At 54.3% G+C, this 22,890-nt stretch overlaps 1 protein-coding gene across 1 annotated transcript in view; it reads left to right on the top strand.

Moving 5' to 3' along the window:
• LOC144730786 (protein kinase C iota type-like) overlaps window positions 1-22,890 on the top strand; it is a 65,230-nt gene extending 42,340 nt beyond the window's left edge. The window contains exons 10-18 of the mRNA XM_078611534.1: window positions 708-805; window positions 1,261-1,347; window positions 1,500-1,635; window positions 2,864-2,951; window positions 3,693-3,818; window positions 8,798-8,877; window positions 12,157-12,246; window positions 13,320-13,435; window positions 14,190-22,890. Coding sequence (XP_078467660.1) covers window positions 708-805; window positions 1,261-1,347; window positions 1,500-1,635; window positions 2,864-2,951; window positions 3,693-3,818; window positions 8,798-8,877; window positions 12,157-12,246; window positions 13,320-13,435; window positions 14,190-14,277 — 909 coding nt within the window. The 3' untranslated portion in view covers window positions 14,278-22,890. The remainder of the gene's footprint in view (window positions 1-707; window positions 806-1,260; window positions 1,348-1,499; window positions 1,636-2,863; window positions 2,952-3,692; window positions 3,819-8,797; window positions 8,878-12,156; window positions 12,247-13,319; window positions 13,436-14,189) is intronic.

The raw sequence follows: 22,890 nt of genomic DNA, 5'->3' as shown, positions 1-22,890 counted from the left end.
TGCGTCACGTGACATAGCATCCAATTGGATCTTGCGCAGAGCAGTGCGGCCATGCACTTTGCATTATAGAATGGTCCACAATCCTTTGCATTACAGAATGGCCCTCACAATTCTTCACGTTAGAGAGCAGCCCACAATCCTTTGCGTTAGAGAGAAGGGTCCCCACAATCCTTTGCGTTAGAGACCAGCCCAACAGCCCTCAATCCTTTGTGCCAGAGAACGACCCAATGGAGCAGATATCACATCCCTTCAAGTGACCTCTGCTCCACAAAGCGGGGGAGGGGGGGTTGGGGGACAGCATTTGCCCACCCGCCCCGCTGCACGAGAGTAACAATGCCAAAGATCCCCCGTATAGCCTTAACAGACTGTAGGAGCAAGTGCTGTTAACGAGCACCTTTGAAGGCCGGAACGGTACACGAGGGGGTGAGTGGCCAGCACCACGCCCGTCCGCCTTTGTCTCCCCAGTGGTGATGTTTACACACCGCACCAGGTACTCATTTGAGGCTGATTCGACCTAGGAGAGGCCCAGGACCGGTTCAGATAATCGTCACCGGTGTTGGCTGTGAGCGGAAATCGAACCCGGATGGCCGGGTTCATAGCGCAGCGCGCTAACCGCTACGCTACCGCTCCCGCACCACAGACGCTCGACCCCGACAGTCCGTTAACGCTGTACGGGGGGTGGGGGATCTCTTTGCCTTTGTGCGCAGGACATAGACTGGGTGCAGACGGAGAAGCACGTGTTTGAACAGGCCTCCAACCACCCGTTCCTCGTGGGCCTCCACTCCTGCTTCCAGACGGACAGCCGGTGAGCAGCACTTCCGCGTTCGAACCGGGGAAGAAGAACCAGACGTACGGACAGATTCCCGCCGGCACTTGGCAACGCGTGGCCTTGCCCCGGGAGTGTTGATTGGGTGACGACGACGCCGCCGCTCTGCTCTTGGCCAACACCGGTGACGATTATCTGAACCGGTTCTGGGCCTCCCCTAGGTCGACTTAGCCTCAAATGAGTACCCGGTGCGGTGTGTAAACATCGCCACTGGGGAGATAAAGGCGGCCGGGTGTGGTGCTGGCCACCCGCCCCCTCGTGTGCTGTGTCGGCCTTCAGAGGTGCTCGCTAACAGCACTTGCACCAACAGTCTGTTAAGGCTATATGGGGGAATCTGTCTTTGTATGTTTGTGCGTATGTGTGCGCGCGTATGTGTGCGCGTGTGTGTGTGCGCGCGTGTATGTGCGTGTCCATGTATGTGTGTGTGCGCGCAGGCTCTTTTTCGTCATTGAGTACGTGAACGGTGGAGATCTGATGTTCCACATGCAACGGCAGCGCAAGCTTCCCGAGGAGCATGCCCGGTAGGTCAACTCCCCAGTCACTCGCACAGATCAAGCCCCTAGTCACTCCGTCTCTCTGTGTGACGTTTATCGTCTCTCCGTGTGAATTCTCCGTCTCTCCGCGTGCCGTCTCCGTGATGTCTCTGTCCCTCTCCCGGTGGCTTTGCGTGTAGGTTCTACGCGGCTGAGATCTCGCTTGCGCTCAACTTCCTGCACGAGCGCGGGGTCGTGTACCGTGACCTCAAGCTGGACAACGTGCTGCTCGACTCGGAGGGGCACATCAAGCTCACGGACTACGGCATGTGCAAGGTGCGTGGCGCATCCACGTGTCTTTGTGCGTGTCTCCGCGTGTGCCTGCTTATGTGTGTGTGTGTCTGTGTACGTCTGTGTGTGCGCATGTGTGTGTGTACGTGTGCGTCTATTCGCGTGTCTGTGCATGTCTGCGTGTGAATGGCGGTTATTATTGTTATATTGTGTGCATCCGCATGTTTGCGCGTATACGTGTATGTTGACCTTCTTTCGCGCCGTGCGTAGCCAACCGTGCTAATCAGAGGCGCGGGACAATGTAGGTGTGGTGGCGCAGTGGTTAACGCGCTGCGCTACGAACCCGGCGACTCGAGTTATGGCAACATTCAGTGGCGATTACTTGAACTAGTTTCGGATCGTCTTCTTCTCATCAGCTTGTTAAATAACTTTTGCTGTGTTACAGGATGTAATTAGCATGAGCACCCCCATCCAAAATGTAAGGTCCTGTTCAACGTAAAAAAAAAATCAGTATTGTACAGACACTCATGTTGTGTTCCCGTGGAGCTTTTAGGTGAAACTAAATTCAGGTTCCAGCTCACTCTACACGGGCACGGTTTGTGTGCGATTCCGCATCCTCTATATGTGGTGGCTCCACCTATCTTTGCCCATAAATGTTCTGTACTATGGGGATTCATTTCACTTGTACGCAGCTACACGTTCGGACGTGGGACAACATTGTGCAGTGTACTGTGTGTACCGTGTGTACTGTATGCACTTCTTGGCAAGCAGCTGTCTCACACACAGATACATCCAGTGTGTTACGGTGTGTGCTGTATACTCTACTCGACAGGCAGCTGCCGCCTCGTGCTGTGTCGCGTTGTGGGCCCTTCTTGAAATGCTTCGACTACTACTGCTGCCATCACGTAGAGCGAGGGAAGCCTGTCTCAGCAGATCTCCATTACGTGGTCTCTGCATTGAAGCCCGTCGGCCTATTGGCATTCTGCTGATGAGACCCAGAATGTTGAAACCATTCCAGAGTTCGCTTGCGTCAGCGCACGCTGCTGGATCTTATTGGTCTGGAAATCCAGAGGCCCCGCTGAGTCGTAAGGCTCTTAGTGGAGCGATGCTGCTGCTGTGTCTGATCCCAATTGAGTGATCTCCAGGTAAATCTTCGGCATTGCGATGTTCGGCCACGACCAGTTCCGTTCCGCCATGTGTGTGTGCGTGCGTGTGTGCGTGCGTGCGTGTGCACGTTCGTATACTTGGTTGACGTCCTCGCGCTTGTCTCTAGGAGGGGCTGAGACCGGGAGACACGACCAGCACCTTCTGCGGGACGCCCAACTACATCGCCCCCGAAATCCTGCGCGGGGAGGAGTACGGTACGCGTCGAGCCTGCTGGCGAGTTAGCGAGCGCCTATTTAAGCCGGCCCCACCGGTCAGGGCCCCCCCCAGGACGACGGCGCGCTGGATGGCGATGGCGTCGTCGTCCGCGAGAAACGTCCTTTAGGATTGTTCAGATTATTTCGAGTATTTGGCCGCTGTAAATGTTCACGCGATAAGCCACTTCGTTGAGCTATCGTTTGCGATGGCTTCTGAAAAATTACGTAATAGCTTGGTGGGTTTTTTCGTGATAAAAATAGTTTGGTTTAATTTATATTTTTTGTTGTAGTGATTTGCTTACCCTTGATATACTTTGCACTCCTGTCACGTTTTGTGTAATGTTTGTTGTTGTAACGTCCTGAGCCGCTCCTACTGGAAACATCCGTTTGCATGGTTTAGATTATGTACAGTATTTAAGCCGCTTTAAATGTAACAACGCGATGAGCCGCTTCGTTGACCCATCATTTGTGATAGTCAGGGTGGCTTCTGAAAAAGAAGCGAATGCCTCGGTAGGCTTTACCTGGTAAAATAAAAACATAGTTTAGTTTAATTAGTATTTTGTAGTGATTTGCTTACCTTTGCTATACTTTGCGCTGCTGTCGTATTTTATTTGCGTATCGTTTGTTGTCGTAACGCCCTGGCCCAATCCTTGCTGGACATCTGTTTAAAAAGAGCTTCATAGCTCATCGGATTCTCTCTGCCCTGTGGCGGACGGGCCGTGTCTCCCCCGTGGTGCGCAGGGTTCAGCGTGGACTGGTGGGCGCTGGGTGTGCTCATGTTCGAGATGATGGCGGGCCGCTCGCCCTTCGATATCGTGGGGATGATGGACAACCCGGACCAAAACTCGGAGGACTACCTCTTCCAAGGTTAGACTCGTGCTGGGATGGGGTGGTGGGGGGAGGGGAGTGTGATGGCACTGTAGGTTACGATCGCTGTGCCAGATGGGTGGGTGCGGTGGCACTGTGTGGTTACGATCGCTGTGCCAGGAGGGGTGGGTGTGGTGGCACTGTGCGGTTACGATCGCTGTGCTAGGGGGGATGGGTGCAGTGGCACTGTGTGGTTACAATCGCTGTGCCAGGGGGGGTGGTTGCACTGTGTGGTTACGATCGTTGTGCCAGGGGGAGTGGGTGCGGTGGCACTGTGTGGTTACGATCGCTGTACCAGGGTGGGTAGGTGCGGTGGTGCGGTGGCACTGTGTGCTCCGGTTCGACTACACGCAGAGTAAGCCGGCGGCACTTACCCCACCCAGCCCCTGCCTCAGAGAGCACGCTCTGTCGCTTGAACGGTCGCTTGAAGTCAGTAATCAACCAGGTCACTCTCGCAAATGAGGCTAATCCTGGTCTCCTGGGTTCTCACCTGGCTTAACAAAAATAAAGCTGAAACTTTAGCTCACCCACCCCGCAAAAATGTTCACTCACCCACCCGCTCGGTCACTCACCCACTCGCCCACCCAACCACTCACCCACCCACTCACCCACCCACTCACCCACCCACTCACCCACCCATCCACTCACCCACCCACTCACTCACCCACCTACTCACCCACTCACCCTTCCACTCATCCACTCACCCTTCCACTCACCCACCCACTCACCCACTCACTTACGCACCCACTCACTCACCCACTCACTCACTCACCCACCCACCCACTCACCTACTCACCCACTCACCCACCCACTCACCCACCCACTCATCCACCCACGCATCCACCCGCCCACCCACTCACTCGCTCGCTCGCTCACCCACTCACCCACCCACTCTCCCACTCACCCACCCACTCACCCATTCATCCACCCACTCACCCACTCACCCACCCACTCACTCACTCACTCACCCATTAACCCACTCACTCACTCACCCATCCATCCACTCGCCCACCCACCCGACTTGTTGAGCCAATTTCCCCAGAATTTTGGATGTCATTGGCAGGGCACTCCGTTTAATTGTTCACCGCGCGAACAAAGTTTACATCGCATCGCGGCTTACAATTCCTCCCTCCTCCCAAGTTCACACGTCAACTTGCGCTCAATTCAAGAACGACATTGACATTTTTTTTCAATCTCCGATCCTCTGTTACACCTTCACTAGGTAGGGGGGGGGGCTGTTTGTTCCTGGCCTCTTAGCGTTTTTTTGGCCCCTATGCTCAGCAACCCGTGGTATAAAATTAAATCAACAGCCACATGGTGGGTGGAGGTGGGGGATGGGGTGGGGGTTGTGGGGGTAGTAGGGGGTGTGCCCCGTCTAGTCAGATCTCCAGAGCTAACCTGGCAAGTGCTTGGGATGGGCTGATGGGTGGGGGGATGGGTGGGGGGATGGGGGGCTACGTCATCAGCAGAGGGCCAGTGCAGCGAAATTCATTGCTAACAAAAAATTAATGTCGCATAATTCATGGGAATTGCATCTCACAACGCTGTACGATAATTTTATATATATACAATGGCTAAATCCTATTTGTAACAATTATTATGAATAATTAAAACCTGCAAAAAATAAAACATGAATTAAAACAAATCAAGAAATGGCATAAAAATAAAAGGTATGAACAACAACATGAAGTCAGGGCAATGAGTCCACTCAGTGGCGACGGTGTTAGTCCCTCCCCACGATCCACGCGGCCACCGCGAAGTCGGACATCGCCCAAACTGCGCGCATGTTTCCGCGGTTGTGCTCTTGTGAGACTGAGGCTGTGTGGCTGTGAGGCTGTGAGGCTGTGAGGCTGTGAGGCTGTGAGGCTGTGAGGCTGTGAGGCTGTGAGGCTGTGAGGCTGTGAGGCTGTGAGGCTGTGTGGCTGTGTGGCTGTGTGGCTGTGAGGCTGTGAGGCTGTGTGGCTGTGAGGCTGTGTGGCTGTGAGGCTGTGAGGCTGTGTGACTGTGAGGCTGTGTGACTGTGAGGCTGTGAGGCTGTGTGGCTGTGTGGCTGTGAGGCTGTGAGACTGTGAGACTGTGGGGCTGTAGGGTGGTGGGGGCTGTGAGACTGTGAGGCTGTGAGACTGTGTGGCTGTGAGGCTGTGAGACTGTCAGGCTGTGAGACTGTGGCTGTGAGGTTGTGTGGCTGTGAGACTGTGAGGCTGTGAGACTGTGTGGCTGTGAGGCTGTGAGACTGTGAGGCTGTGAGACTGTCAGGCTGTCAGGCTGTGAGACTGTGAGGCTGTGAGACTGTGCGGCTGTGAGACTGTGTGGCTGTGAGACTGTGTGGCTGTGAGACTGTGTGGCTGTGAGACTGTGTGGCTGTGTGGCTGTGTGGCTGTGAGACTGTGAGGCTGTGAGACTGTGTGGCTGTGAGACTGTGTGGCTGTGAGGCTGTGCTGCTGTGTGTTCGGGTTGTGGTGCCGCTCGGGGCAACGGTTCCACTCCACGTACCTGCGGTCGCTTCAGTGACCGAACTGAAGTGCGTGGAGCGAAACGTCGGACGTCGTGTGTAAACAACGCACGGCACCGCCCGCAAGCACAGCGGGAGAGGCTCGCTCGCGGCTGACGGCTAAAAAATGTTTTTGTTCCACCTGGAAAATGGTGCACACCATGCTCTCTCTGTTTCCTGTCTCTCCTTCCTTCTTTCCATGTGTGTGTGTCAACGTGTCTTGTCTCTCTTTTGCGTCAACAATCCTTGCGTGTTCTGTCCCACGTCTGTTTTCTGTCTGGTGTGTGCGTGTCTTATCCCGTGTGTGTGAGTATTCTGTCCCGTGTGTCTGGGTGTGTGTCCCATCCCATGCGTGTGCGTCTGTCATGGTGTGTGTGCACGTGTGCGCGTCCGAGCGCTCGCTGTGTGTTGTTGTGGGCTGGTTTCTCCAGGACACGTTTACAAAGGTAGCGCCACCCTTCCCGTAAGTGTGATACCCGTCGCTTGCTTCTCGTGCCGCATGGGATGCCGGTTGCGCCTTACTCACAAAGCGAACGTGGCCCTCGGCCCGTTAACCACATCCCGTTAATCCACGTCGGCGCGGGGCGGTGAGCCGGGAGCCACTACCGCGCGCCACCACGCTGGGACGGCTTCGCCGTTGTGCCTGTCCGCTGGCGCCGCTGCCGCTCTCGGCTCTCCCCGACGGCGTTTTTGGGGGGAAACGGCGTTCGTAAATATATACGAACGCCGTTTGCCTCCGCTTCAACACAGGGCGTGGATTGCCTAAACCCCCCTACACCAGTGGTTCTTCTTCACCTGGGGTGCATCACTCACCCCCTGGGGGTACGAGATGCCCTTTCTGGGGGTGCGAGACATGGGCAGAATTTTTTTTAAAGGTAAATAATTTAAAACACAAATTAAGCATGGGCACGTAAGTACAACAGCTACTTTGTTTCATCAAACCCTCTGTATTTATTAATATTGTACATTTTTTACGATTGAGAACCAAAGGGGGGTACAAGGCTGCAGTGAAGGTTAAGAACCACTGCCCTACAGCATCAGTGTTGGCACCAGGCAGGCAGAGCGGTGCATTCTACTCCTTTACGCCCCGCATGTGTTGTGTTGCTGTGGTGGTGTTGTTGTGGTGTTGACGATTAGAATGCGCGGCACGCGCGTGTGTGTCGTTGGGTGGTGTGGCTGGGTGGTGTGGTTCGGCGCCGCTGCTGCTGCACATTGTGACCTGTGAACGCCACGCAACGTACGGCGTTTTGCCGTTCTCTACTAACGTGCCTGTGTGAGCAACTGTGTGCGTGTGTCAGTGCACATGTGTGAGACTACGGGGAACGGTGGTAGCGTAGCGGTTAGCGCGCTGCACTACGAACCCAGAGCCCCCAGTTTGATTCCCACTCACGGTCAACACCGGTGACGATCATCTGGACTGGTCCTGGGCCTCCCCTAGGTCGATTCAACCTCAAATGAGTACCTGGTGCGGTGTGTAAACATTGTCACTTGGCGTGGTGCTGGCCACCCAACCCCCATGCTTACCATGCCGGCCTTCATAGGTGCTCACTAACAGCACTTGCTAACGGTCTGTTAAGGTTACATGGGGGATCTTTGTCTTTGCAAGTGTTCGTGTAAGCGTGTACAAGCATGTGTTGAATGTACATGGCAATGCGCATGCTAGTTTTGAACTTGTGATTACGTGTATATGTGTTGGCACAGTAGGGGGCACAGCTGGTACATCTGCCAGTCAGTCAACCCATGGCATCTGGGTCTATCCCATGACCTCACTATCAGTCAGCCTTCGGCACTTCACGTGGCCTCAAAATGCACCTGGCTTGGCACAGGCGCCGTGGTGACGTCACCACCACTTAGTGGCGAACGGCGGTTGTTGTGCGTATGGGTGGTGAACATCCAATTTCTTTCTAATATACTCTTAGGTTATTTCGGTAAAGTCACGTAGGTAAAATAATAATAAAATAAAATAATAATAAATGTGATTTTATTTAGTTATTTTCATTTATTATTATTTTCTTTTTATTATTTACCTACGTGACTTTACCGAAAGAACCTAAGAGTATGAATCCTTGCAGTCACGAAAGTTTCAAATCTAGAATTATTTCTAATATATTTATGGGGTCATTCGCCCCCCACCACCCCCCCACCCACAATATACACGACACCCGGTATGTCCATCCGCATAATTGCCAGGGCACTCCGCTATGCGCATGCTTAGGAACGCTCTCTGCAAAGCAACAACCCGAGCGGTCATTTGGATGACGGCGCCGCCGCCGCAGAAAGAGCAGCGGAGGAGGGGGATTGGGTGGTTATAACGTGGCCACTCGAGGCCCGGAGCGCTCGCTGGCCGGAGGGACCCACGGCCCTTCAATGGGGGGGCGGGGCGCGGGGTGGCAGGCCAGCCCCGGGCCCAGCGGCGGTGCCCCGGCTAGTGCCAGGAGAGTAACGCGACGCGTCGTGCCATGGGCCCCCCTCTCTCTCGTTGGCACAGTGATTCTGGAGAAGCAGATCAGGATCCCGAGGTCCCTCTCGGTGAAGGCGGCCAACGTGCTCAAGGGATTCCTCGACAAGGTGCGGGAGACGCCAGCTTGCCGCGCGTGTCTCTGTGTGCGTGTCTGTTGGATGTATGTGTGTGTCTCTGTGGGTGTCTGTGTGTCTGTGGGTGTGTGCTGGTGTGTTTAGGTGGGGAGCGTTAGTGTAGCGGTTAGCGCCCTGCGCTACAAACCGGTGACCTGAGTTCGGTTTCCGCTCACGGCCAACATCGGTGACGAATATCTGAACCGGTCCTGGGCCTCCCCTAGATCGACCCAGCCTCAAATGAGTACCTGGTGGGGTGTATAAACATTGCCACTGGGGAGACAAAGGCGGCCGGGCGTGGTGCTGGTCACCCACCCCCTCAAATACCGTTCTGGCCTTCATAGGTGCTCATTAACAGCACTTGCCCCAACAGTCTGTTAAGGCTATACGGGGATCTTTGTCTTTGTGTGTATCTGTTTCTGTGGGAGGGAAGCTCACAACAACAAGTTTAGCCCAGGATGGCTAAAACACAGCCAGTCGGCACAGTGGGGAGCATAGGTGGTGCATCTTCCAGTCATCTCAAGTCGGTGACCTGCTGGCAGCGAGCCTTTCAGGCTTCCCGTCACGGCCTTAAAGTGCACCGAGCCTGGCACAAAGGCTGTAGTGGTGTCATAGCCACTTAGTGGCGAATAGCTGCTGTTGTTGTACATATCTGTGTGTATCTGTACATGTCTAGATACCTGCTTGTGAACGTGTCTATCTCCATGTGTGTCTGTCTATCTGTGTGTGTCTATATGAAAGTTGCAAGCGAGAATTTCATCATCGCTTACGGCTGGGGTTGGCATCGTCCCCCACTCATCCTGATGTCGAGGGTAAATGGGCGAGGTTTAGAACTGTGACTCATGCAGCTGCAATGGCTGCTTTGGGTACGCGGTCCAGACCTCCCCAAAGACCCTGGCTGACAGATGAGGTGTTCAAGCTGGCTGAGAAAAAGCAACAGGCCCACTGTAATCGTCTACAGCATCCCACGTCAGAGAATGAGGAGGCTTACCGCAGCCTTCGCTCGGAGGTTCGGAGAGCCGTGAGGCGCTGCAAGGATGGGTGGTGGTCGCGGGTTGCTGACGAGGTGGAGTCTTCCTCAGTAGCCTGCGATCACAAATCACTATTTAACTCCATCAAAAAAGTAACCTGCAGCGCCACACCTATTACATCATTAGGGGAAATACGGTAATACAATCTCTGACCCCCAGGAACAGGTTTGCAGATTTGCTGAGCATTTCTGTGAGGTCCTGGGGGAGGGGAAATCCTTCAGCCAGGAAAACATCGTGGCACAAAGTGGGGATGACCCTGCTGAGGTTGCGGTGTCACCCCCTGTGAGTGGCTGGCTGAGGTGCCGTCTGTTGAGGAAGTATTGAAGGCGATCCAGAGTCTGAGACCAGGAAAGGCAACGGGCAGAGATGATTTCCCAAGCGAAATGCTGAGGGAGGGTGGCGTTTGTGCACAGACTGCCCTACATGACATCATAACAACAGGCTGGACCACTGGACAGGTTCCGCAGGTTTGGAAGGATGCCCTGGTGGTCCCCCTCTTTAAGAAGGTGGACCGCACAGTCTGTAACAACTACAGGGGCATCTCACTCCTCAGTGTGCCGGGAAAGGTCCTGGCAAGGATTATTCAACATCGCCTTGCTAGGCACACTGAGGAAAAGCTTGCGGAGCCCCAATGCGGTTTCAGGAAAGGGCGGTCCTGCACAGATGCCATATTTTCTGTCCGTCTGCTACAGCAGAGGTGTAGGGAATGCCAACAAGACCTATATCTCTGCTTTATTGACCTGGTCAAGGCCTATGATACCATCAGTAGGCCTGGGCTCTGGGTTGTTCTTCGTGCTTTCGGAGTCACTGACCCTCTGCTCACGATCATTAAGGACCTTCATGATGGTGAGCGGGCCCGGGTAAAACTACGTGGCTGGGAGTCAGAGCCATTCCCTGTGCACCTTGGGGTGCGACATGGATGTCCTCTGGCTCCCACATTATTTAACATCTATTTTGACCACGTAGTTCATGAAGCCTTCAGTAGCTGTACCGGCGGAATTTACATCTGGTACAGATGCAATGGGAGGCTGATCGATGCCCGGGTGCGGTCAAGGGCTCCCTATTGGTCAACCACGTTATGTATGCAGACGACCTGGTAATTGCAGCTCACTCAGAAGAGGAGTTGGAGGCGCTGCTGCTGAAACTGTAGTGTGCCACTAAGAGGTGGGGCCTTACCATTAGCCTCACCATAACGAAGCACCTGCCTGGGTATTTTGTACCATAGGGCACTCCACCCCCACAACTCCCAATCGGTGATGGGGCAGTTGTGGAGAGAGTGGAGAGTTTCCCATACCTGGGCAGTGTGCTCATGACTGGCTCCGGTTTAACAGCAGAGGTCTCACTCCGAATCAGTCGAGCGGCATTATCTTTTCATCGGTTGCGTAACGCTGCGTGGAAGCTACCTGGTCTGTCGCTCCGCACGAAGCTTCGGGTCTTCTCAGCCACGGTCATTCCCTCCCTTCTCTACGCTTGCGAAACGTGGACCTCCCTAATAGAACATCTTCGCCGGTTTGAAACATTTACGCTGGCCTACCTACGATCAATCCTGGGTTTAACCAGGCTGGATTGTGTGAGAAGCTCACAAATCCTCGAAAGATCTGGGCAAAGTCCCATCGGTGAGCACCTCCGGCAGGCAAGGCTGCATTGGCTGGGCCATGTAGCCCGCATGCCCAATCACCGCATGCCCAAACACCTTTTGTTCGGCCGGATCGAGGGGGCTAAACGGGCGCGGCACGGGCTAGAGAAGAGATGGAGTGACGTGGTACAGGAGGATGTGGCACTGAGTGGACTTGCCGATGACTGGTACCAGTGGTGTCAAGATCGGCCTCTGTGGAGGAGGCTCGTGAAGGACGCTACTGGGCAGTTGGAGGCAGTCGCCCTCCAACAACAACAGAGGGTGGAGGAGCGACGCTCACAACAACGAGCGGAGCGCCGGGTGGCTAAAGCACAGCAAATTGGCACAGGTGGTGCATCAGTAAGTCATCTCAGTCGACCTGTGGAACCTGGGTCTGCCCCGTGACCTCCTGCCAGCTGGCGTTCGACACTTCACGTGGCCTCAATGTGCAAATAGCCTGGCACAAGCGTCGTGGTGACTTTACCACCACTTAGTGGCGAATGGCAGTTGTTGTTGTCGAACTCCATGTGTGTATGTGTCTATCTTTTAGTGTGTTTGTGTCTATCTTCGAGTGTGTGTCTATCTCCGTACGTGCGTATGTCCATCCCCCTGTGTCCGTGTGCTCAGGACCCCCGGGAGAGACTTGGCTGCCATCCCCAGACGGGTTTTGCTGATATTCAGAGCCACGCGTTCTTCCGCACGATTGCGTGGGACATGGTGCGTCTCTCTTTCTGTCTCTCTACGTGTCCCACTTATCACACACTCGCTCAGACAATCGGATAGACTTACATATATATGCACAGATATACACCGACACGCACAGACTTCCACAGACAATCACAGATGTACACAGACATACACTAACTTACACAGATACTCACCGATGTACACAGAGACTCATAGACTTACACAGACACTCAAGACTTACACAGACAGTCACAGACTTACACAGACACTCACAGACTTACACAGAGACTCACAGACTTGCACATAGACTCACAGACACTCACATACACTTACAGATTCATACAGACTTACACAGACACAGACTTACACAGACACTCATAGGCTTACACACACACACAGACTTCCACAGACAATCACAGATTTACAGACATACACAAACTTACACAGACACTCACCGATGTACACAGATACTCACAGACACTCACAGACACTCACATACACTTACAGATTCATACAGACTTACATAGACACAGACTTACACAGACACTCAAGACTTACACAGATACCCACAGACTTACACAGAGACTCATAGACCTACACAGACACCCACAGACTTACACAGAGACTCATAGACCTACACAGACACTCACATACTTACACAGAGACTCACAGACTTACACAGAGACTCACAGACGCTCACATACACTTACAGATTCATACAGACTTACACAGACACAGACTTACACAGACACTCATAGGCTTACACACACGCACAGACTTCCACAGACAATCACAGATGTACAGACATACACAAACTTACACAGACACTCACCGATGTACACAGATACTCACAGACACTCACAGACTTACACAGATACTCACAGACTTACACAGACACTCACAGATTACACAGACACTCACAGACTTACACAGACACTCACAGACTTACACAGGACGGGTGGGAGCCCAGTTCACGCCGATAAGTGTTCACGTTCCTGCAGAAGTCCGGTGTCCGTGCCTCTGCCCACTGACCTCCCTCGCCGCTGTCCTTGCGCTCCCCCACCCCACCCCCCATAACTCCCTCCCTCCCCCGCCCCCACCAGCTGGAACAGAAGCAGGTGATTCCTCCCTTCAAGCCTCACATCGCGGGAGACTTTGGCCTCGACAACTTTGACAGCCAGTTCACCACGGAGCCCGTGCACTTCACCCCCGACGACGAGTGAGCAGCGCCGCCCGGCGTCCACCACCCCCGTCCCTCCTTCCCCCACCTCGAGCCCACTCACCCCCCCCCCCCTCAAACCAGGGCCCAGCCCAGTCAGTGTGGTCGCAGCCAAAGCCGCCACAGTGTCCCTGCTATCACCACTGCAAGCCCATACCTTCCGATTAACCCACGACCCACTCGGCGTGGTAGCAGACACGGCGTGCGCCGTCCCTGATATCCCCACCGCTAGCCCATACCCACCCCCTCGATCAACCCACGACCCAGTCCACTCGGTGTGGTAGCAGCCACAGCGTCGTCGTCCCCGTCTCTGATATCCCCACTGCTAGCTCGTAACCCCCACTCCCCACGGCCTCGCTAATGTACAATGGATAAATGTATCCAATCGCTAAGTCTGTGAGCGTGTGCTCGTCTGCTCACCGGCAAGCGAGCCGAAACGACACCAATTGCGCGTTAAGCACTCACGTCTGCACGTGACCATTTAATTTGTTCGGCTGTGCCAGACAGTGAAGGCTTTCCTGGTCAGATCTTTACACGAGCCACTTGCTGAGCCTCCCAACGCTCACCCCATCGTCATCCCCCAACCCTGCCCCGGCTTCAACACCGCCGGTCACCGCCGCTCCCTTCCCCAACCCTAAACCCAGCGTTGACCGTTAACCTCCTGTGACCCTCACCCTATCGCTGCACCTGCCGACCCTGACCCCTGACCTCCCCTTCCCCCCCCTCCCTCCCCCCCCCGTGTGCCTGTGCCCAGGAGCGTGCTGCAAAAGATTGACCAGACAGAGTTCGAGGGCTTCGAGTACATCAACCCCCTGCTCATGTCCACCGAGGAGTGCGTCTGAGCCTCTACCTCCTCGTCCACCTCCTTGTCCTCCAGGCCTACCATCCAATCACCCAGCCGCACTCCACCAATCAGCTGTACCACAGCAGGCCGGAATCCCCCCACATCTACCGACAATGCAGTTGTACATTCCAGGTTGTCACGCGCTCAACACCTCCCCCCCCCCCCACCTCCTGCTGTTTGGGATCTCCCAGATTTGGAACCGGTGCGGTGTGCACCGCTCGCGACGGATGCAGCGGAACTCATGACAGGGTGATGCCACTTCTCCCAACGCTTTGCCATAACCCCCCCCCCACCTCGTCCACCCCCTTGCCGTTCAGTTATACTTCAATGGTACATTCCACCCTGCAAGTTGCCTACTGTGAAGTCTCCCGTGGACGTTGGGGTGCGGTGGTCTACCTTGGAATGTTCCACTTTGATTCTTTGAGGGGATGTGAAGCTTGAAGGCGTTTCTCTCTCTCTCTGTCTCCCACAGCCTAATTGCACGAGTGATGCCGATGTGACCGAGTGAGCGTGTGTCGAAGTGTGCATGTGCGTGCTAGCGATTGCGTGGGTACGTGTCTAGTGTAGAGTGGTGGCACAGCGGTTAGTGCGACCGCGCTAGGAACTCGGCGACCCGAGTTCGATTACCCACTCTCACGGCCAATTGGGTCAATATCCAGAACCGGTCCTGGGCCTTTCCTTGGATCAACTCGGCCTTCATGAGTACCTGGTGCGGTGTGTAGCCAAACATCAGCACTGGGGAAACAAAGACGGCCCGGCGTGGTGCTGGCCAATCACCTGCCTCGTGTGCTGTGCGAGCCGTCATAGGTGCTCGCAAACAGCACTTGCCCCATAACAGCCTTAGTAGGCTACACGGCGATGTTTGTTGTATTTGTTGTGTGTGTGTGTATGTGTGTGAATGTTATGGATTGTTTGAGAGCACACATATACATAAGTGCAGAGCGGTGGTGCCGGCGGTCAACGCATTCCACCACGCACAGTGTAACCTGGGCTCGACAACAGGCCGTTTATCACATCGATGACGTGTGGTCACCGAACCTTGTCTTGGAACTCCTCTAGGTTGACTTGGCCTTAATATTCAGTGCATTTGTGTGAACATCGGCACTGCAGAGATGAGGGTAGCTGGGTGTGGTGCTGGCCACACCCCACCCCCCTTGTGTTATGTCATGGTCTTAATAGGTGCTCGCTAACAGCACTTGCCCCAATAGTCTGTAGAAGGCTATGTGGGGGAGATCTTTGTCTCGTTTTGGCTTTGTGGGTATGTGTGAGTGTGTGTGAGTTGGTGTGTGTGTGAGTCAGTGTATGTGTATGAGTGAGTGAGTGTGAGTCAGTGGTGAGGGTGTATGAGTGTGAGTGAGTGTGTGTGTATGAGTGAGTGTGAGTGAGTGTCTGAGTCGGTGTGCTCTGTCAGGGAGCAGTGGCAGCAGCGTACTAAGAGCCGCGCCATGAAACCCGGTGACCCGAGTTGCATTCCCGCTCGAGGCCACCAACGGTGGCGAATATTTGAACTGGTCCTGGGTCCTCCCTTAGGTCGACTGAGCCTTAAACGAGCACCAGTGTGTAAACATCAGTGCTGGGGAGACAAAGGCGGCCGGGCGTGATTTTGGCCACACGACCAACCCCGAGTGTGCTGTGCCAGCCTTTATAGGTGCTCGCTAACAGCACTTGCCCCAACAGTCGGTTGAAGGCTATACGGCAAGCCCCTTTGTGAGAGTGAACGCACGAGGGTGTGCGAGCGAGCGTGAGCACGCGGGTGTGCGAGCGAGCGTGAGCACGCGGGTGTGCGAGCGAGCGTGAGCACGCGGGTGTGCGAGCGAGCGTGAGCACGCGGGTGTGCGAGCGAGCGTGAGCACGCGGGAGTGCGAGCGAGCGTGAGCACGCGGGAGTGCGAGCGAGCGTGAGCACGCGGGAGTGCGAGCGAGCGTGAGCACGCGGGTGTGCGAGCGAGCGTGAGCACGCGGGAGTGCGAGCGAGCGTGAGCACGCGGGAGCGCGAGCGAGCGTGAGCACGCGGGTGTGCGAGCGAGCGTGAGCACGCGGGTGCGCGAGCGAGCGTGAGCACGCGGGAGTGCGAGCGAGCGTGAGCACGCGGGTGCGCGAGCGAGCGTGAGCACGCGGGAGTGCGAGCGAGCGTGAGCACGCGGGTGCGCGAGCGAGCGTGAGCACGCGGGAGTGCGAGCGAGCGTGAGCACGCGGGAGCGCGAGCGAGCGTGAGCACGCGGGAGCGTAAATCGGCAAAAACGCGTGCAAACCCGTGTTTAGAATGACAGCACATCAAGCCTGTTGCTCGTTAGTCCAGCGGTGTAGCTGTTGATGGTGCAGGTTGTGCAACCGCCACCGGGCCCCGTGGGCATGTGGGGGGATGGGGGGGGGCATTTAATTCCCTGCACCGTTGGGAGCCACGGTGCACCACTGCTGCCTCCGCTACCTTTACAACTTCCCGCCGACACGGTCATTCATAGGGCTACGATTTTGGCACGGAGGTCGCAGAAATCGTCAAATGTAATATGAAGTCCATCGTGACCTCTTGTTGATGACTGTAGGTCGGGGGTAGGGATGTAGAACACGTGTCTGGACACGGCTGTACGTTGGGGGTGGTGGTGATGGGGGGGGGAGGGGTTTGGGAGAAGAAGCACCAACCACCCGTGACCTTTTTGCGCATAAGAGTTTCCCCTTACCTCGGCCGGTAATTTTACTCCTCCAGTTACCCGTGCCAACATCGTGGCCCCTTCCTCGCCCGCTTACCCCTCTCTCTCCTGCTCGGAGTCGCGGTGGCGCTACCCCCCCCCCCCGTCCTCTCCACCACCGTCTTCTTCCCTGCCTCCCCTGGTCAGAGCGGTGGCTCCAGGGCTGAGTCTCACCCGAGCACGTTGTCCTCTTCTGTCTCCTCGATGCAGCAGCCTGAGTGGGCCCCGGTGGAGGAGGCTCCCTCACTGGGCAGTGAAGCAGACTGCTTACCAGTTGTACATTTTTACTTTTGTCTTTCTGCTGCTGCTACTGCCACCACCTCTTTCTTCCATCCTTGACCCCTGGTCCGGTGCCCCCTAAGTGGCGAGTTGGTGGGGGGGGGCAGAAGAGACGATGGAGACAAAAACGCGAAACACTATACGCTTTTAAGTCGGGCCTCATTGCACAAGTTAACCACGCGGTGTCGGGATTTATTTACCAAATGTACTATAAGAACTTTAGGAGATACTATTATTATCGCGGTTAAGACGTCGGCAAATGCGATCAATTTAAGACAAATGTAAAACGACAGTATATTTTTTATTCTCCAGCGCCGGCCAGCGTGTGTGGAGTGTGGGATGTGGGGAGTTCGGTGGGGTGGGGTGGGGACGGCAGGGGGGGCCACGGTCTTCATAAATTCTCGGCTGGAACTGCCACATCGCTCGGTTCAGCGGCATGCTGTCTCTCTGTCGCACTCCCCACTCGTGTCTGACCGCTCACCACCGAGGTGATGGCCACTCGCTTGACGTTGCTGCTCCCTTCCTCCCTTCCCGAGCGAGTGATCGAGCGAGCTCTTGAGTTGCGAGTTCCGAGTTTTATTTTGTTCAGCTCGGAGAGAACTCGAGTGAGAGAGCGTGTGAGCGAGACATTTCCAGGGTTTATTGGTCTCTCCCTTTTGCAAGGGGTGACCGACCCTTGGTTCGCCAAAATTACAAAAGCAAAACAAACGGCGAAGATGCAGCTACGAAGCGAATGGAAATCGGTGCGATAACTGTTCACATTCAAAAGTTGAATTCTGTCGTTTTAAGCTCGACACTTGAACTTGCCGCAACGCAGACGCGAGGTTTGCGCGGCCATAAGGATGAGTGGTGGCGTCGACAAGTTACAAAACGCAAATTTTAATCCGAGTCGAGTTCGGCTTTGGCGGGTACACTGCTGTGGGATGGTTGAGGCCCCGTCAGGGGTCTGCTGCTGTTGTTTCCGTTACTGTTCAGTTTAAAGCGCCTTCGACGATGAGCTCGGTTGGCTACGTACGGTGCGAAGGAAGTTCAACAGACACACATACAAAGCGATGTCCGCCGTGCGGGATTTACAAGATGTGCCCCCCCCCCAAAAAAAAAAAGAAAGGTCGTCCACTTAAAACAGAACCAGAATAATCTGGCAACTCGCTCCTGGATCGTCCAAGTGGAAGCTGTTTGGCGATACCTTGGCCCACGAGCCAAGAGGGGGGGGGGGCTTAGTTGGGGTCACCTGGGTGGCAAATGCTACTCGTGTCTACCCGTGGGCGGTGTTAACCGTGCCCAGACAAAGATTTGGCATCTGTAAACCGCCCCGTTGCGTAAGAACACGTCCCCGTGCCCAAGCGACGTTCTCCAAGGAACACCGCGAAGGGCTTGCCATCGCACGCGTTTGTGTCCAGAGATGAAGTGATGGGAGAATGTCGTCATTGGCATTCGCCAGTTTGCACCATTGGTCACCACCCCAAGCAACCTTTAAAGGCGGCCTCAGGGATAAAGTAAAAACTAAACTATATTTTATTTTACCAGGTAAGGCCACACCGAGCTATGTGTAGCTCTTTTTTCAGAAGCGACCTGGCCACAAATGATGGGTCAACCTCCGTGGCTTATCACGTGGAAATTTATAGCAGCCAAAAACCCGGAGGACGCGACCACATGGAGATGATGCAAACTCAAAAAATACAGCAGGCGTCAGGGTCAGGATCGAACCCACGAGCTCCTGTATACCAGGCGAGGTGGTTAACATCTCCTAGCCACCGTGGCGCCAATCTTGCAACAGACAACGCCGTGCAGATGATTCCCAATTATGACGAAACGATGAAAACACTACTGGGGGAGGGTTACTATGCTGCTGGAACTGTGTAATCATCTCCACTAACTAGCGAGGCCACTTGCTAACAGACACTAAACTACGCGCGATTGAATTGAGATTTCCGTAGTACTTTGGCGGCGTTTGCGTCTTTTCATATTTGGGGGCGTCGGGCCGGCACCCGTCGCTGTGGAGCGTGCGACACTGAAGCCAATCACTCGGAACGAGGCGCTCGCGCACACACGAGTCATGTCGGAACCACCGGTACGAGCCCCTTGGGTTTGATGTTGAAGATACTGCGAAGAAAAAAAGCACTCTTGCCCATCCATAAAAAAACCTCAGCCGTGGCCATTCTCAACAATGAACGAGACGAATGAAACCAAAGTGACGATATCGGTCGCAAAATCTCAACGAACGAAACGCACATTTTTTGTTCAAAGTTTAATTTACCCGCTCTCTGGGGAGGGGGGGGGGCGTTTTAGCGGCCGCTAAACTTTGGGCAGCTTCTAACGCGCGGTTTGTGTATAAACGAGGGGGGGGGCTTGCCTCCGTGCTTGTTTGACGTGTTTCTTGTCGCTGCTGCTGCTCCTGCTCTCGTCACCGCCACGTCGGACATAGATCGCATCGCCGAAGCGGTCACGTGCGCGGCGGCGACGGCTGTGTCCGACCGCGTGCCACGTGCGCGCCACCATTGGTTGATCGTCACGGTGTTGTGAAGCAGGGGCAACCCTTGTGGTTGGTGTGGGTGGGTGGGGGGAGGTCGTAGGGGGCTAGGCACGGCCCAGTCGATGTTATAACTTTAAGCAAAATGTTGTGACGCTGAAATGAAATTGGTTTCGACGGTTCGAGCTGCCGCTCACGCTCGCGTAATACGGTGACATGGGACAGCCCACGAAATCGCAGGTCGCCGCTCAGTCATGTATGATCTTGCAGAACCTCAATAGAGGCAATATTATATCGATTCTGTTCGTAATCAATCCGACTACAATGTAAAAATGACCTTTTTTATTCATCAATCCCAAAATAATCGAGGGGGTACATCGCTGCGCCCATTCATTGCCAAGCCAATCAAAGGATCGAGTAATCCCATTGGTGAGTGTTGCGACAGGTGAACCGCCCACTTTGATTGCCTAAGATTACAGCTCCGTCCAGTCGCCCATCGCTACAGGCTTAAAACTAAAATCATCAACTATTTTAATTTACCAGGTAAGGCCCACTGAGCTATACATAGCTTTTTTCAGAAGCGACCTGGCTATCACAAATGACAGCTCAAAGAAGTGGCTTATCATCATATAGAAATGTATAGCAGCCAAATACTCTATGCGCGTAATGTTGATTCTTAATGTGGAGGGGAAAACCTGGAGGAATCCGGAGAAAAATCCACGCGACCACGGGAAGAGAGACACCGCAAACTCCACATATACAGCAGGCTTCAAGGTCGGGATCGAACCCACGACCTGTAGACCAGGCGAGGTAGTTAACATTCTAGCCACCGTGATGATGTTGATGATGAGAGAGAGAGAGAGATATATACTGTACACCACAAACTCCACATATACAGCAGGCGTCGGTGGGGATCGAACCCACGACCTCATGTAGACCAGGCGAGGTAGTTAACATCTCCTAGCCACCGTGGCGCCCCATTGACAACGGTGCTGTGCGACACCAGCGACCGTGCGACTTCAATACCGGGGTCCGGGTCACGTTCATAGAACGGCTCTGAAAAGACATCGATCGGGTGTCTCGTCGTGCGGTCAGACACTTGTATCGCCACGTGTCGCTCACATGTATGTACATGTGTGGGCGTGGGTGGGTGCGTGCGCGCGTTCGGAACACAGCCCGCCTATTCTGAACACGTGCCATGGTGTGGACTGCATTTGCGTTGAGTCTGAACCGAGGGCGCTTTCGCTCGGAACAATTTTTTGTTCTTGTAGATCGACGGCCGCGTCGCGGCGGTGAAGGGAGGAGGAGCGTTGTCTGGCAAATCCTGAGAGCTCTATTTAACTAGATAGCACTGGGAGCCCGGAGGGCCCATAGTCTGTAATGTTCGGGGTTGCACAAACTCCGTGGATTCCGGTCAAGGTTTCCACGTTTACCTGTCTTCACAGCCGCAGCCGTCATATCACATCGTCATCGCAGTAATGGCGTTATACCACATTACTTGATACGTGCAGCGGTCGATAAGTGAACCGTTGTCATTATTGAAACGAGTGGGTGTGTATTTACCCAGCACAAGCCTCGCTTGAGTCTTAAGATGCGTTTTCAGGAGGGCCTCTGTGCTTTGGCTAATCACGTGATGGCCTCGTGGATAGACACTTGAGCAAATGGATAAAACCCACACGGGCTGAAACACTCAATTCCAAACAGATAAACCAGCAGCAACCTACTAGCTGTACTCTGGGACCATCCTGCAGGCGTGCAGCCAACACCTGAGCACGCATACCCGCGGAATGGTCTGTGTGTGATCCACCAACCGCAATCACAGGGGTGTGTGCTATAACACCCAGGTTCATATTCATTTCGACATACAAGACGATTGGAAACTAGAAATAGCCAAAACAATGGTGGGAGAGGGGACTGGAGTTTCTGAGTATCCGATGGTTATTAAAAGTCGGGTAGCTGAAAACTACCCAAGCGTCCCAGTTTGGCCGGGACAGGCCCGGCGGTTTCAGAAAGTCTGCCCGGGATATCCAGAAGATTTTAGCGGGGGGGGGGAGGGGGGGAAAAAAAAAGTTGAGATTTTTGTCACCGGTTTTCAAATATTCTTTGGGTCTTTCGGTAAAGCCACATAGATAGAAAAAATTAAAAAAATATCACGACGTTTCGATCGTAACGCAAGCAATCGTCATCAGGTGAAAAAATATCGAGAGCTGCTGAGGCAGGATGTTATGACATGTTATATTTTTTTCTATCTACGTGGCTTCACCGAAAGACCCAAAGAATATTAATTCCTGCAGTCACGAAAGCTTTAAGTCGGTTTTCAAATGTTATGGCCTCTTGCCCAACTCACCGTGACCCGGGTGGTGGGCGGGTCTGCATCAGCAGTGGGCGGGGATAGCGATGGAGTGGGCGTGCCGGTGTGAAAGTGGGCGGGGCTCACTGAGTAGGCGGTGCTAGTGGCTGATTGAGCGTGGTGGGAGCGGTGGTGCAGCGGTTCACGTGCTGCCCCCGAACATGGTGAGCCGAGTTCGATTCCCGCTCACGGCCAACACCGGTGGCGATTATCTGAACTGGTCCTGGGCTCCCCTAGGTCGACTCAGCCTCAAATGAGTACCTGGTGCGGTGTGTAGTAAACTTCGCCACCGGGGAAACAAAGGCGGCCGGGCGTGGTGCTGGAAATCCACCCCTCGTGTGCTGTGCCGGCCTTCATAGGTGCTCGCTAACATCACTTGCCCCAACAGTCTGTGAAGGCTATAGGGGGGTCTTTGTGGCGGGATTAAGGGAGGGGAGGGAAGCTGCCAGTTCACCATGCGGTCCCCATAGTAGCTTTAGAGTAGGCGACTTCACCGAGACGACTTGGTTACGCTTCTGCAAGGATAAAAAAACGCGATGACATTTATACACACGTATACGCAAGGGGTGGTCAAGGGATTATATATAAAAAAACAAATGTAATGCGCTAGAAAGTGATAACTTTCGATGAAAACTACTGCGTGTTGGAAGACAACATTCTCTCAACACACCTCGCGGCACTGCTGACTAACCTTTATGCATGTGTTGTGTGTGCGTGCGTATTCCAGCACCCGTTCTCGACACTAACTGTATTTTATGCCGATTTCTTGTTTTGTACGACGGAAGACACTACATAGAAATTATGGAATTAAAAACAATCAATTTTT

The sequence above is a fragment of the Lampetra planeri genome, chromosome 36, assembly GCF_965212315.1.
Source record: "Lampetra planeri chromosome 36, kcLamPlan1.2.h2, whole genome shotgun sequence".
Classification (NCBI taxonomy): domain Eukaryota; kingdom Metazoa; phylum Chordata; class Hyperoartia; order Petromyzontiformes; family Petromyzontidae; genus Lampetra; species Lampetra planeri.
Note: the sequence above shows the minus strand (reverse complement) of the source record. Positions and strands in the feature narration are given on the sequence as shown.